Source organism: Oncorhynchus mykiss, chromosome 6 (assembly GCF_013265735.2).
Source record: "Oncorhynchus mykiss isolate Arlee chromosome 6, USDA_OmykA_1.1, whole genome shotgun sequence".
In the NCBI taxonomy this organism is placed as follows: domain Eukaryota; kingdom Metazoa; phylum Chordata; class Actinopteri; order Salmoniformes; family Salmonidae; genus Oncorhynchus; species Oncorhynchus mykiss.
The window spans coordinates 77,968,167-77,984,876 of NC_048570.1; the positions used below are offsets into that span (position 1 = coordinate 77,968,167).

The 16,710-nt window shown below is 44.3% G+C and overlaps 1 protein-coding gene across 3 annotated transcripts in view; it reads left to right on the forward strand.

The window, feature by feature from the left end:
* LOC110526617 (solute carrier family 12 member 4) overlaps positions 1–16,710 on the forward strand; it is a 73,981-nt gene continuing 57,271 nt past the window's right edge. Inside the window, exon 1 of one of the 3 annotated variants that reach the window (XM_036980998.1) lies at positions 1–65. In XM_036980998.1, coding sequence (XP_036836893.1) covers positions 35–65 — 31 coding nt within the window. In that variant the 5' untranslated portion in view covers positions 1–34. Of the gene's footprint in view, positions 66–4,663; positions 5,158–16,710 lie in introns of those variants that run through there. The other 2 variants (XM_036980997.1, XM_021607733.2) reach the window with 2 other exon arrangements.

Consider the following 16,710-nt stretch of genomic DNA (forward strand, 5'->3'; position numbering starts at 1 on the left):
GTTCATTGTCAGCTCCTGACTGCACTGCTCTGTAATGTCAACGAGGAGCATTATTGGTCATATTGGTAAGTTCATCTTAAATGTCCCAGATTTTCTAGTTCAAAGAAATATTACTATCTAACTGCTATACATGTTGAGTTGAGTCAAAGATACTCTGTGGTTGAGTGAGTAAACCCTTTCTTCTCTAACAGATGTGTGGTTTTAACATGATAACGTGTATGTAAATGCCTCCATCTAGTGGTTCATTTAGAACTGCGCACCTGTTTATTGTTCTGGCAGTAGACTATGGGAATATCTCAATTCCATACTCTGTGCGTCCTCTTTCTTCTCTCCTCATCATCTCCTTCTCAAAACCCATTGGATGAGGATGCCAGAGGTTCCTCCCCTCTGACCTTCTCCTCCAATGGGTTTTGAGAAGGAGGCAAGGAGAGAGGACTTGAGGAGTATGCAATTGCGATCTTTCCTATTCCCGCAGTGACCATTGACGAATTAGGAGTCGGGGGTGGAGAATGGCAAGAACAATAATGAACAGCATTTTGATCAATGGGTTAGTAAGCTCACATAACATTCAAGTGATGCTCCAGAACTTTTGTATAGTTTCAGACAGTAGCTTTGAAAGTGGTGCTCATTTTTAGGTACTACAGTACGTCATCCAATTGTGTATTACGTCATCCATTTCATATGAGATGTTGTTGAATTTTTTTTGCAATTCGTACATTATGTTAGGAATCCAATTCATACAATATGTTACAAATGTGTTGTGCTTAAGATCCCAGACTGCATCTTTAACTTAAAGTTGTGACATGGGATTTACACTAAGTTGGTAGTGTCAGTTGTAGTGTCAGTTGTATGACATAATTCCCAGAGTTTGTTTAATCTTGTTAATGATAAAACAAGCCTTTGTTGTCTAAACGCAATAGTTTGTTTTAGTATGGGCTTTTCTTTAGACATATCTGTCAAGCACAGAACTCATTCATGATTGTCAAGGTACTGTACTTTGTTATTTATCCAAAAGAGGGCGCTAGAAGATGGCACAGACAACTAATCAAGTGGCTTTTAACACATGGCTTTGCTGCTTGTTCAACGCTTCTGTTTGCACTCTAACCATAAGTTAACAGTGGCCTTGCTCTATCCCCCTGATCTGCACCACATCACACAGCACACGTTCATAGCTCTGCTCTACCCTGAGGAAACGCCACACTGGGTCTATACAAGAGGTTGTGCAGTGGAGAACTATGTCCAGCAGCTCCTTTAGTCAAGTCACTTCCTGCTGTGAATAAGCTGACCCCTGTTTACAGGAGCTTTTTCCCCATGACTGGGTCACTGTGAGTGGGAGAGCTGAGTGCGTCTGTCCCTAGTAAACTTAGTGTTCATTGACGCTGCACTTACCGCACACCAGGGGTGTCAAAGTCATTCCATTGTGTCTGCTGGTTTTGTTTTTTCCTTTCAATTAAGTCCTAGACAACCAGGTGAGGGGGGTTCCTTACTAATTAGTGACCTCATTAATCAAGTACAAGGAAAGAGCAAAAAACCCGCAGACACTCGGCCCGCCGTGGAATTAATTTGAAATGTGCCGTACACAGTGAGCAGTGGGCTGAAGCTGGGGTTGTGCCTAGGAGGTGGGGCTGGAGCAGCGGCTGGGACTGGGGCTGGAGCAGTGGTTGGGGCTGGAGCAGCGGCTGGGACTGGGGCTGGAGCAGTGGTTGGGGCTGGAGCAGCGGCTGGGACTGGGACTGGAGCTGTGGTTGGGGCTGGAGCAGCGGCTGGGACTGGGGCTGGAGCAGCAGCTGGGACTGGGGCTGGAGCAGTGGTTGGGGCTGGAGCAGGGGCTGGGACTGGGGCTGGAGCAGCGGCTGAGACTGGGGCTGGAGCAGCGGCTGGGACTGGGGCAGTGGTTGGGGCTGGAGCAGGGGCTGGGGCTGTGGCTGGGGCTTGGGTTAGGGCTGGGACTGGGGCTGGAGCAGCGGCTGGGACTGGAGCAGGGGCTGGGACTGTGGCTGGGGCTTGGGTTAGGGCTTGGGTTAGGGCTTGGCAGGCTGAGGCTGGGCAGTCCAGAGCTTTATATGGCCTTTCACTGGCATCCCGGTGGCAATTACACTCCAGGACAGGCATGGTATGTGCAACGTAGGCAAGTAGTTAGGAAAAATCTCCTCTACTACGTCAAAGGCTTCTGTCAGTGAAGACGAGAGAGAGAGAGTCTGTGTGAAGAACTGGGAAATGTTTGATGGGGAGCTGGGGAGACACAGAGGTGACAATTAGTTTAGAGGGCTGGGTAATACTACTGAATGAATGAACTGTGAGTAACTAACTTGTTACCAAACTGTTACCATGTAATAACTTTATTCCATGCTGTAAAGTAAAGTGCTACCGAATGTTCGACAAAGGACCACCGCTTTCATTCGGAGTCAGTTTTTGTCAAAGTGTATTTTGCAGACCTGATATCTGGTAATTAAATATGTTCAAATACACAGCCCAAACAAGTACTTTTATATGAGTATTTTAATAGTTACTTGTAAAAACCAAAAAGTCTGCCAAATTGTATTTGACAGGATTTTCAAATACTTATTTCAAATACTATTTTCAAATACCTGCATGGGAGTGTATTTGAGTATTTCAAATACTTTCCAAGTGTCTTTCCAAATACATAAACATGTTCAACTAATTGTCTTTTCAAATCAAATATATCGGAATACTTACTTCGAATGTATGTGAAAGTCATTGAGATATTTGTAATAATATTTGGACCCAGGTCTGATATTTGGACCCAGGTCTGATATTTGGACCCAGGTCTGATATTTGGACCCAGGTCTGATATTTGGACCCAAAAAGGTCTATTGAAACAGATTCTGTATTACTGAATTGAACTTAAAGACACAATGTACTGTATATTGAACTGTCCTGCTTATTATTGTTACTGTTACTAGGCAGGCCAAAGTACGATATGTGACATTGCCAACATTGCCTGGATTACACAAGAAAGTCAGACTGTTTCATTTCCTAACACAGTCATTGAACTGTGAACCATAAACGGAAAACAGTCAGTTTGGCTGTTGTGCAATAAGATAGAAGAGGGTAAATATGTAAACCCATGACACCCACTACATAATATAATAATAATAGTATGTGCCATTTAGCAGATGTTTTTATTCAAAGTGACTTACAGTATTGAGGGAGCACAAACATATCCGTACGGGTGAGTCTTGAGTGACCCCAACGAGAATTGAACCCATAACCCTGGTATTGCAACTTGTAAGTGCCATGCTCTACCAACTGTGACACCGTTTTCTACAGAGGCCCCAGAAGTCCAAAGAGAGCAGAAGAGTAGAGCTCAAATGACTTAAAATAGGACGTTTAATGGGCCTCTGTAATTACAGGCTGCTGTAGGCCCTGTGATCTGTCTTCCTGGGGACTTCTGGCTCTCAGTGAAAGAGGGAAGGAAAGAGATGACGTTATTTAAGGTTGGTTCCCCTGATATCTTAAATAGATTCCATGAAACTCACAACTAAAATGGCCTGTTCTGGATTATGGGTAAAAATGTATTAGATGGTTATTTATATTTACAGGAGGCCAACATTCTCTTACCTATAATTTACATTGTTACTTTAATGCCACAGTACCCTACATTTCACTTTAAATTTATGTCAAACAAAAAACAATGATTAGAAAGTTAAAACAAACCATACAGCTCTAGGGAGGAGTGCCAAAGACATGAGAGCACATGAGGTTTTTCTTCCAGCTGCAGTCTGTTACTGATGCTTTGGGTTGGGTCGTTGTGGTAAAGACGCTGTAAAGATTCTTTTGTAAAGATTCCGTTCATGTTTATTTTACTGTATACAGTAATTGTACTGTATAATTTTACTGTATTGTATTACAGCTATAAGGCCTAAAAGGAAAGCAGTATAATTTATACTGTAGGCCTATACAGTTTAGGAATACAGAGTATGTTGCTGTCTGTTCCTCAGGTCAAAGGCTGATATGACATCAGCATTATGTTGTTTGTAAGAATAGGAGGGGGAGAGTTGGGTAGTTCCCTGTGTCATATTTTCCTCTGCTTATGCCAAACGCAGGGTTTGTGTTACACACTTTCTCTCTCTCTCACTCCCTCTCGTCTCTCTCCGTCTCGCTCTCTCTCTCTCACTCCCTCTCTCGACTCTCTTTATCTCTCTCTCTCTCTTTTCTCTTGCGTCTCTCTTTTTATCTCTCTCTCTCTCTCATTCTCTCTCGTCTCTCTCCGTCTCGCTCTCTCTCTCTCACTCCCTCTCTCGACTCTCTTTATCTCTCTCTCTCTCTTTTCTCTCTCGTCTCTCTCTCGCACTCTCTCTCTCTCTCTCTCAAACACGTGGTTTATTTGATTATTTTCCAAACTGCCACGTCTCAGAGTTGTGTGTGTGTTTTGGTAAAGACCCACATACACAGAGGACTGTTTGTCTGCCTGTCTGAGTGTGTGTGTGTGTGTGTGTGTGTGTGTGTGTGTGTGTGTGTGTGTGTGTGTGTGTGTGTGTGTGTGTGTGTGTGTGTGTGTGTGTGTGTGAGAGAGAGAGAGAGAGAGACAGTGTTCAGTGTGGAGAGAGTTAATTAACAACATATCCATGGAATGGGTCTCCCTGCTGTCCCTCTTTTCTCCCTCTCTCTCAGTATATGACCACTGAGTATATGCTATCAGTCAGTGGTGCTGACGACAGTGGGACACTGACTGTGTCTCAGAGTCCTCTCCTCCCCTGCCAGACTGTGTATCCCAGGCTACATGACAGGCAGCACCTCTTTTATTCACACAAGCAGCCCAGGAGGCCGGCCTGGTCGGGGCTGGTAGAGGGGGCAGGGCTATGGTATGGTAATGTGCTCAGAGGAAGTGAGCGCAGGGTAGTGGAATGCTGCTGAGATTAGTAGGACTGACTGACTGCCTGGGAGTTGAGCTGGCTGATCAAGGTTGGCAGGACAGCACTAACCGCTAGCTGCTGAAAGCCTTTCCGGAGATACTGGGGATTATTAGCATCAGGGCCTAACCAGCATATGAAAACATGCCCCATTTCACAGTGGTACCGGTAGAGGACAGCGCTACGTCCAACTATGACAGTCTGGAAGGAATTAACTGGGTGGACTACAGAGACACAGGACAGGGGGGACACCCTGGACATCTAGACACTGTCAGCTCTGATGGTGAGTCTCTCTCTCTCTCGCTCTTTCTCAGACAACTGTTCCTCTCAACTCTTTACAAAGTAGAACAACATAGTTGTCTTGTTAACTAAGAACTGCTTGGAAGAACAGACAGACAACTGAGATGTTTTCTATAGTGTGTTGTTATGAGTGTGACCTGAGGAGAAGTTGTGGGAATGCTTTACATTGTCCTGGGGGCTGGCTGAGACAGAACAGCTGGTTGTATGTTTACCATGGCAATCCTCCAACCTACCTGGTAGATTTCCTTTTCTTGAAGACAGTTTTCCAGCCTATTTTTGACAGCTCAGGGAATTTTCTGTGGGGTGTTATCGTGGGATTTCAGAGATTCATGACAGACTCAAGAAGATTACCCCATCATGAGCCCCCTCATGCCAAATATGTCTGTGGTGACAAAGGGAACATAATTGGAGGGCGAGGGTGGGGGGTGAGGAGGAGGGGGTAGAGGGGGCGGAGAGGCAGGGGGACCAGCCCTGCTTAGGCCTCAAGTGTTCCATCTGACAAAAGATGGAGCACTCTTTGTGCATAGCGTTTATTTCTTTTCACACACAGGGGTTGAGCAGGCTGTTAAACCAGTGAGAAACAGCTTTTTTTCCCTTTTCTTTCTTTTCCCTCTTTCAGTTTCTCAAATCGCTTCTGTATCAAGTGCGAGAAAGTGGATAAACCACTCCTAGGTGGAGAGGAGAGGAGTTTGTAGCCGGGGGGCAGGATTATATGAGACTGCTGATATGCAAGGCTGACATGGGAACCGACCAAGCGTGAGTCTGCTGTATGAGGGAGAGAAAGGAGAGCTTTAATAAAAGGGAGCTGCCTCATAATGAAGCACCCACACAAAACCACAGGCTGGCTGGCCGGGCACACAGACCTACCCCTGCCTGTCCTTCCTTCCATTAATGCCAGGGTAATGAATACACCACCATCACAGGCTGGCCAGCTGGGCACACAGACCTACCCCTGCATGGCCTTCCATCCATTACTGCCAGGGTAATGAATACACCCCCATCACAGGCTGGCCGGCCGGGCACACAGACCTACCCCTGCCTGGCCTTCCATCCATTACTGCCAGGGTAATGAATACACCACCATCACAGGCTGGCCGGCTGGGCACACAAACCTACCCCTGCATGGCCTTCCATCCATTACTGCCAGGGTAGTGAATACACCTCCATCACCGGGCGTGTACACAGTACTGAGTTATAGAGGAAGTGGGTGCTCAATGTTCTGGCCTGGAATGAATTACTATTGTTTCCAAGATAGTTACTATTGGTTGAGCAGTTTTATGGGCAGGGAGAATGCGTGGGCAGGGAGAATGCGTGGGCAGGGAGAAAGCGTGGGCAGGGAGAATGCGTGGGCAGGGAGAAAGCGTGGGCAGGGAGAAAGCGTGGGCAGGGAGAATGCGTGGGCAGGGAGAAAGCGTGGGCAGGGAGAATGCGTGTGTGTACGTTTGTGGTGCACATCTTTGTGACTGTGTCCCTGCATGTGGCGGGAACCTATGCCGTAGAGATATTCTCCACTAGACCACAGGACTGATATCATCATCATAATCTCAAACACCCTGGAATTATGGGACATCTTTGGAATGAAATTGGTATGGAATTCATTCATGACTTGTTTTGTTGGATTTTGGCCTGGGAACAAACTGAAATACAAGTGAAACAAAGCAAATCTAGTGTTCACAATCTAGTGTTTACAATCTAGTGTTTACAATCTAGTGCTCACAATCTAGTGTTTACAATCTAGTGTTTACAATCTAGTGTTCACAATCTAGTGTTCACAATCTAGTGTTTACAATCTAGTGTTCACAATCTAGTGTTTACAATCTAGTGTTTACAATCTAGTCCTCACAATCTAGTGTTTACAATCTAGTGTTTACAATCTAGTGTTCACAATCTAGTGTTCACAATCTAGTGTTTACAATCTAGTGTTCACAATCTAGTGTTTACAATCTAGTGTTCACAATCTAGTGTTTACAATCTAGTGTTCAGAATCTAGTGTTCACAATCTAGTGTTCACAATCTAGTGTTTACAATCTAGTGTTCACAATCTAGTGTTTACAATCTAGTGCTCACAATCTAGTGTTTACAATCTAGTGTTTACAATCTAGTGTTCACAATCTAGTGTTCACAATCTAGTGTTTACAATCTAGTGTTCACAATCTAGTGTTTACAATCTAGTGTTCACAATCTAGTGTTCACAATCTAGTGTTTACAATCTAGTGTTCACAATCTAGTGTTTACAATCTAGTGTTCACAATCTAGTGTTCAGAATCTAGTGTTTACAATCTAGTGTTCACAATCTAGTGTTCACAATCTAGTGTTTACAATCTAGTGTTCACAATCTAGTGTTCACAATCTAGTGTTCACAATCTAGTGTTTACAATCTAGTGTTCAGAATCTAGTGTTCACAATCTAGTGTTCACAATCTAGTGTTTACAATCTAGTGTTCACAATCTAGTGTTTACAATCTAGTGCTCACAATCTAGTGTTTACAATCTAGTGTTCACAATCTAGTGTTCAGAATCTAGTGTTTACAATATAGTGTTCACAATCTAGTGTTCAGAATCTAGTGTTCAGAATCTAGTGTTTACAATCTAGTGTTCACAATCTAGTGTTCACAATCTAGTGTTCAGAATCTAGTGTTTACAATCTAGTGTTCACAATCTAGTGTTCAGAATCTAGTGTTTACAATCTAGTGTTCACAATCTAGTGTTCACAATCTAGTGTTCAGAATCTAGTGTTTACAATCTAGTCCTCACAATCTAGTGTTTACAATCTAGTGTTCAGAATCTAGTGTTTACAATCTAGTGTTCAGAATCTAGTGTTTACAATCTAGTGTTCACAATCTAGTGTTCAGAATCTAGTGTTTACAATCTAGTGTTCAGAATCTAGTGTTCACAATCTAGTGTTCAGAATCTAGTGTTTACAATCTAGTCCTCACAATCTAGTGTTTACAATCTAGTGTTCAGAATCTAGTGTTTACAATCTAGTGTTCACAATCTAGTGTTCAGAATCTAGTGTTTACAATCTAGTGTTCAGAATCTAGTGTTCACAATCTAGTGTTCAGAATCTAGTGTTTACAATCTAGTCCTCACAATCTAGTGTTTACAATCTAGTGTTCAGAATCTAGTGTTTACAATCTAGTGTTCACAATCTAGTGTTCACAATCTAGTGTTCAGAATCTAGTGTTTACAATCTAGTGCTCACAATCTAGTGTTTACAATCTAGTGTTTACAATCTAGTGTTTACAATCTAGTGCTCACAATCTAGTGTTTATAATCTAGTGTTCACAATCTAGTGTTCAGAATCTAGTGTTTACAATCTAGTGTTCAGAATCTAGTGTTTACAATCTAGTGTTCACAATCTAGTGTTCACAATCTAGTGTTCAGAATCTAGTGTTTACAATCTAGTGTTCACAATCTAGTGTTCAGAATCTAGTGTTTACAATCTAGTGTTCACAATCTAGTGTTCACAATCTAGTGTTCAGAATCTAGTGTTTACAATCTAGTGCTCACAATCTAGTGTTCACAATCTAGTGTTCACAATCTAGTGTTCACAATCTAGTGTTCAGAATCTAGTGTTTACAATCTAGTGTTCACAATCTAGTGTTTACAATCTAGTGCTCACAATCTAGTGTTTACAATCTAGTGTTCACAATCTAGTGTTCAGAATCTAGTGTTTACAATCTAGTGTTCACAATCTAGTGTTCAGAATCTAGTGTTTACAATCTAGTGTTCACAATCTAGTGTTCACAATCTAGTGTTTACAATCTAGTGTTCACAAACTAGTGTTTACAATCTAGTGTTCAGAATCTAGTGTTCACAATCTAGTGTTCACAATGTAGTGTTTACAATCTAGTGTTCACAATCTAGTGTTTACAATCTAGTGCTCACAATCTAGTGTTTACAATCTAGTGTTCACAATCTAGTGTTCAGAATCTAGTGTTTACAATCTAGTGTTCAGAATCTAGTGTTTACAATCTAGTGTTCACAATCTAGTGTTCAGAATCTAGTGTTTACAATCTAGTGTTCAGAATCTAGTGTTCACAATCTAGTGTTCAGAATCTAGTGTTTACAATCTAGTCCTCACAATCTAGTGTTTACAATCTAGTGTTCAGAATCTAGTGTTTACAATCTAGTGTTCACAATCTAGTGTTCAGAATCTAGTGTTTACAATCTAGTGTTCAGAATCTAGTGTTCACAATCTAGTGTTCAGAATCTAGTGTTTACAATCTAGTCCTCACAATCTAGTGTTTACAATCTAGTGTTCAGAATCTAGTGTTTACAATCTAGTGTTCACAATCTAGTGTTCACAATCTAGTGTTCAGAATCTAGTGTTTACAATCTAGTGCTCACAATCTAGTGTTTACAATCTAGTGTTTACAATCTAGTGTTTACAATCTAGTGCTCACAATCTAGTGTTTACAATCTAGTGTTCACAATCTAGTGTTCACAATCTAGTGTTTACAATCTAGTGTTCAGAATCTAGTGTTTACAATCTAGTGTTCACAATCTAGTGTTCACAATCTAGTGTTCAGAATCTAGTGTTTACAATCTAGTGTTCACAATCTAGTGTTCAGAATCTAGTGTTTACAATCTAGTGTTCACAATCTAGTGTTCACAATCTAGTGTTCAGAATCTAGTGTTTACAATCTAGTGCTCACAATCTAGTGTTTACAATCTAGTGTTCACAATCTAGTGTTCACAATCTAGTGTTCAGAATCTAGTGTTTACAATCTAGTGTTCACAATCTAGTGTTCACAATCTAGTGTTCAGAATCTAGTGTTTACAATCTAGTGTTCACAATCTAGTGTTCAGAATCTAGTGTTTACAATCTAGTGTTCACAATCTAGTGTTCACAGGCAACCTCAATTTAACCCAGTTTGCAAAAACACAGCTGTTATGTGTTATTACTGGCAGTTCATGTTTTGTCCATAAGAGGGGCTCCTGAATGAATAAAACAGCTGATGGCATGAAATGACCTGGAATGGTTCTCCAAGCCTGTTGAGCTCTCTCTTTCTGCACATCCCTGTTTTGAGATGACTGTGAACTCTCCCCTTCTTCTTCCTCTTAATCTCTCTCTCTGTCTTTCTCTCTCGGGCAGTGAGGTTTCCAGAGAGAGAGATAGACAGAGAGAGCTATGTCACCATTTCCCACTGACAGGAAGAATAACATCTAGGAAGTGAGATGGAAACAGATGACTAGGAACTAGTAAAAATGTATATTATTATCTTGGGTGGCGTGTTGCGTATGTGTTTGTAGGAAAAGGAGGAGTTGTTGGTGAGGTGAAGTGAGGGAGGAGATTGTTGAAGTAAAGGAGGCTATCATAGATGGTGTGATGGAGGGAAGAGATGTGTGAGTCTGGTATGGTTGGGTAGAGAGGGTGGAGGAGAGGAGGGAGACAGCCACAGTCACAGTGCTAACTCTGTTCCAGGCTGATCGCCCTGCTCTCTCCAGAGCTGGTCTGGACTGGACTACACACTGTGGCCATTGTACCAGAGAAGCCTTCCACTAGAGTGGTAGCTACCTAGGAGTCAGTCAGTTCTAGTCAGTCAGCCAGTCAGTTTATCCACTATACAATATCTGGCAAGGCTGCATTTGCGCATGACCGAATTAGTTGTGAGAATTTGTGTGTGTGAAATAGTGTGTTTGAGTGAATGTGTGTGAGAGAGTGTGTCTGAGTGAATGTCTGCATCAGCATTATCATCATGTCCTACAGTATTGTTGTCTTGCTGTAATCTAATCCACTATTGAAGGAATCTTTAGTTTTGTCTTCTATACAGAAAACAGTTAGCCTCATACTGAACGGTACAGTACAGAACAGAACAGTAGATTACGTGAGGGGAGTATCATTGTTTTCCTTCCTGGGTCTTCCCAGCCTGTCTTCAGGAGAACAGTGTCCATTCCTGTCATTCTGTCCCACATGCTTCATAGATAGTCTTGACCTCATAGAGATAAACACCCACTCTGCAGACAGCTGATTCTGTGTGTGTGGACTGAGTGATGACCGATGGGCTCTGGACAGCTGGACTGCTAATTTGAACCCTGAGACCAGTGACAGATAAAGAGTCAGTCAAAAGAATGTATCATGAAGGGAAACTGAAGTGTAAAGGATGGCTTGCAGACCGGTGTCAGTTACTGATTTGTAGTAGAATAAGGATGGCTAGTTGGCTGTGTTGATTAGGGGACTTTCCACTATACATTTCTTCTATACATTCATGTTACATGACAATATTTTCTCAAAACCATTTATTTCTGTAAATCTGTAGGCAATGTGTTACTTCACATCACATCAATGCTTCCGTTGATAGAAGTGGTGACCAAGCTCCTGTATTTAGAACTGTTAAACATATGATTTTAGACTGAGAAAAATGCATACAAATAATGCCCTATAGAGTGTACTCTGCTCTGCTGTCCCATGTGGCTTACACATTACCCTGTGTTCCCCATAGGGCTCTGGTCAAAAGTAGTGTACTATTACAGGGATAGGGTACCATTTTAGGACACAACCCCACTAGCTACAGCTACAGTTGTCTCCCTGAGTGGCTATAGCATAGCACTGCTGGTAGGGTAGGGTTAGCTGTATTATTCTACTAGAGCCCCTTGGGTTAGAGCTATGAGAGACATGTAACAACAAACGGGGCTATTTTAAAGTGGGAGTTGGCAGTCCTTTATGTAGGGAATGACTGTGTGTTTTCCACAGCCTCTAGCTTGCCCGGTAACAATGAATCCCCTCACTCCTGATTGGGCTGCTACAGTGTATTAGCTTCTGTTGAAAGACAAACAGTCCTCAAAGACTGTGTCCCAAATGGCACATTATCCCCTATTGAATGAACCCTTTGGGCCCTGATCAAAAGTAGTGCACCATACAGGGAATAGGATGCAATTTGGGACTAACCCTAAGTCTTCAGGAGAGTGTCACTGTAATGTATAATAGCTTGACTTGAGGAATTAACAGCATGCACAAAAACAACACCTACATAACACAACTCTCTGAAGAAAGTCATGACCTGATGTGCAATTATGTTGTATATATTTGTCACTTTGCCTTGTTATACCTGTATCCAAATAATGTTCACCTGTTGCTGTTTCTGTCTGCCCTGTTTCTGGATCCACCTTTTGTGCCAATTTTGTGTCAGTTTGATTGTCCAATTGGTGGCCCCCCTCCTCTGTACAGATGTAGGATCTTAATTTGATCACTCTTTTGTTGCTGATCATTTTCCTGCACAGCAAACCTATAGTGTATTTGAGTTTTAAAAAGGCTTCTAAAGTTTGTAATTTCCACTTTGAAATTTGCCCTAAAGAAAAAGGTATCAACCCCTACAAGCATGTTCATGAATTATAATCCACATATTAATTCACATTTCCTGTTGCTGCAGGATTATTTTTCTGCTGTAGCTGGTGAAGATCCTACAACTGTACTGCACAGTGCTCCTCTGCCACTCACTGTGGTGCTGTAATCACCCTTTACTAACCATAACCATAACCTACTGTAATCCTAACCACCCTCCTTCTACGCCGTTCTCCATCATTAGCGCACATCAAAGCTAGCACACAGCGCCTCAGCACAGCGGGCTAGCATTCCTCTGCTCTACTGGGCAGCTGCTGTTGTTCATGAAAAACACCACTATAGTTAACGATGGCCTATTGTTGTCGCAGAAAACACAGGTTTTTTTCCAGGGAAAAAGGGATGAGGGTAGATAATAACAACAAAATGGAACAGTCCATTTAAATAACTTTCTCCTAGGTAGCTCAAGATGTTCTTAAAACCTTGAAGAAAAATTAACTGTGATGAAAAATACTTCAGTCATTCAGAATTCTGAAGAATATTACTTGTGAATTTGGATATAATTGTCTTTATTTTTTAGATGACAGTAATTGAACAATTTATGTATATATCAAAAATATCCACAATCCCACTTCAGTCCTCTCAATCAGTATATCTTCATCTCCATAGCAGATTACAAAGGGAAACCCAGACGCGAGCTGCCCAGTGACACGAGCCTACCAGACGAGCTAAATGCCTTTTATTAAGTACACTGAAGCATGCATGAGAGCACCAGCTGTTCTGGATGACTGTGTGATAACGCTCTCGGTAGCCAATGTGAACAAAACCTTTAAACAGGTCCACATTCACAAAGCCGCTGGGCCAGACGGATTACCAGGACGTATACTCAAAGCATGCGCGGACCAACTGTTAAGTGTCTTCACTGACATTTTCATCCTCTCCCTGACTGAGTCTGTAATACCACCATGTTTCAAGCAGACCACCATAGTCCCTGTATCCAAGGAAGTGAAGATAACCTGCCTAAATGATTACCGCCCCGTGGCACTCACGTCGGTAGCCATGAAGTGCTTTGAAAGACTGGTCATGGCTCACATCAACAGCATCCTCCCGGACACCCTAGACCCGCTACAATTTGCTTACCGCCCCAACAGATCCACAGTTGACGCAATCTCAATCGTACTCCACACTGCCCTTTCTCACAAAAGGAACACCTACTGTATGTGAGAATGCTGTTCATTGACTACAGCTCAGCTTTCAACACCATAGTTCCCACGAAGCTCATCACTAAGCTAAGGACTCTGGGGACTAAACACCTCCCTCTGCAACTGGATCCTGGACTTCCTGACAGTCCGCCCCCAGGTGGTAAGAGTAGGCAACAACACATCTGCCACGCTGATCCTTAACACTGGGGCCCCTCGGGGGTGTTTACTTAGTCCACTCCTGTATTCCCTGTTCACCCACGACTGCGTGGCCAAACACGATTCCAACACCATCATTAAATTTGCTGACAACACAACAGTGGTAGGCCTGATCACCGACAATGATGAGACGGCCTATAGGGAGGAGGTCAGAAAACTGGCAGTGTGGTCCCAGGACCACAACCTCAACCGCAATGTGAGCAAGACAAAGGAGTTGATTGTGGACTACAGGAAAAGGCGGGCCGAACAGGCCCCCATTACATTGACGGAGCTGTAGTGGAGCGAGTCGAGAGTTTCAAGTTCCTTGGTGTCCACATCACCAACAAACTATCATGGGCCAAACATACCAAGACAGTCATGAAGAGGGCACGACAAAACCTTTTCCCTCTCAGGAGACTGAAAAGATTTGTCATGGGTCCCCAGCTCCTCAAAGGGTTCTAAAGCTTTGCATCACCGCCTGCTATGGCAACTGCTCGGCATCTGACTGTAAGGCGCTACAGAGGGTAGTGCGAACAATCCAGTACATCACTGGGACCAAGCTCCCTGCCATCCAGGAACTATACAATAGGCAGCTTCAGAGGAAAGCCCATAAAATGATCAGAGACTCCAGTCACCCAAGTTATAGACTGTTTTCTCTGCTACCGCACGGCAAGCGGTACCGGAGCACCAAAAGGCTCCTCAACAGCTTCTACCCCCAAGCCATAAGACTGCTAAACAATTAATAAAATCGCCACCGGACAATTTACATTAACCCCCCCCCACCCCCTCTCGCCTTTTGTACACTGATGCTACTCACTGTTTATTATCTATGCATAGTCACTTTACCCCCACCTACATGTACAAATTACCTCAACTAACCTGTACCCCCGCACACTGACTCAGTACTGATGCCCCCTGTATATAACCTAATTATTCTTCTTGTGTTACTTTTTAGTATGACTTTTTATTTTAGTCTACTTGGTAAATATTTATTTTAACCAAGTATTTCTTTTAACCAACTGCACTGTTGGTTTAAGGGTTTGTCAGTTAGCATTTCATGGTAAAGTCTACACTTGTTGTAGTCGGCGCATGTGACAAATAAAGTTTGATTTGATGTGATTTGAGTGAAAGAGTGGTCAATATCATACTTGAAAGACCTACAGAGACTGGATGGCTGTGCTTTGAAATGTATAACCAACCCACTGATAAGCATGTGCAACTTTTAGTTTTAAATTGAATCTCAACTTAATTTCCCCATTAGTGGTATGTAACGGCTTTCCTCCTGGGAAGGAGAGACGGACCAAAATGCAGCGTGGTTATAGTTCATGTTTTTTAATAGGTAAACTCAACATGAACATAATACAAAACAATAAATGTGGCAAAACCGAAACAGCCCTATCTGGTGCAACAAACACAAAGACAGGAAATAACCACCTACAAAACCCAACACAAAACAGGCTACCTAAATATGGTTCCCAATCAGAGACAATGACTAACACCTGCCTCTGATTGAGAACCATATCAGGCCCAAACACAGAAACAGACAAACTAGACATCCAACATAGAATGCCCACTCAGATCACACCCTGACCAAACAAAACATAGAAACATACAAAGCAAACTATGGTCAGGGTGTGACAGTACTCCCCCCCCCAAGGTGCGGACTCCGGCCGCAAAACCTGAACCTATTGGGGAGGGTCTGGGTGGGCATCTGTCCGCGGTGGCGGCTCTGGTGCTGGACGTAGCCCCCACTTCACCATAGTCTTAGTCCGCCTCATTGTCCGCCTCCGTGGCCTCCTGACCACGGCGACCCTTCTAAATGACCCCACTGGACAGAGGGGCAGCTCGGGACAGAGGGGCAGCTCGGGACAGAGGGGCAGCTCGGGAGAGAGGGGCAGCTCGGGAGAGAGGGGCAGCTCGGGACTGAGGGACAGCTCAGTGCTGAAGGGTAGCTCCGTACTGGCTGACGACTCTGGCGGATCCTGGCTGACTGGCGGCTCTTGCGGATCCTGGCTGACTGGCGGCTCTGGCGGATCCTGGCTGACTGGCGGCTCTGGCGGATCCTGGCGGCTCTGGAAGATCCTGGCTGACTGGCGGCTCTGGAAAATCCTGGCTGACTGGCGGCTCCGGAAGATCCTGGCTGACTGGCGGCTCCAGAAGATCCTGGCTGACTGGCGGCTCTAGAAGATCCTGGCTGACTGGCGGCTCTAGAAGATCCTGGCTGACTGGCGGCTCCATTCTGACTGGCGGCTCTGGCGGCTCCAGGTTGACTGGCGGCTCTGGCGGCTCCATGCTGACTGGCGACTCTGGCGGCTCCATGCTGACTGGCGACTCTGGCGGCTCCATGCTGACTGGCGACTCTGGCGGCTCCATGCTGACTGGCGACTCTGGCGGCTCCATGCTGACTGGCGACTCTGGCGGCTCCATGCTGACTGGCGACTCTGGCGGCTCCATGCTGACTGGCGACTCTGGCGGCTCCATGCTGACTGGCGACTCTGGCGGCTCCATGCTGACTGGCGACTCTGGCGGCTCCATGCTGACTGGCGACTCTGGCGGCTCCATGCTGACTGGCGACTCTGGCGGCTCCATGCTGACTGGCGACTCTGGCGGGAGACTCCGGCAGCGCTGGAGAGGAGGAAGGCTCCGGCAGCGCTGGAGGGATGAGACGAAGAGACAGCCTGGTGCGGGGGGCTGCCACCGGAGGGCTGGTGCATGTAGGTGGTACTGGATAGACCGGACCGTGCAGGCGCACTGTAGCTCTTGAGCACCGAGCCTGCCCAACCTTACCTGGTTGAATGCTCCCGGTCGCCCTGCCAGTGCGGCGAGGTGGAATAGCCCGCACTGGGCTGTGCAGGCGA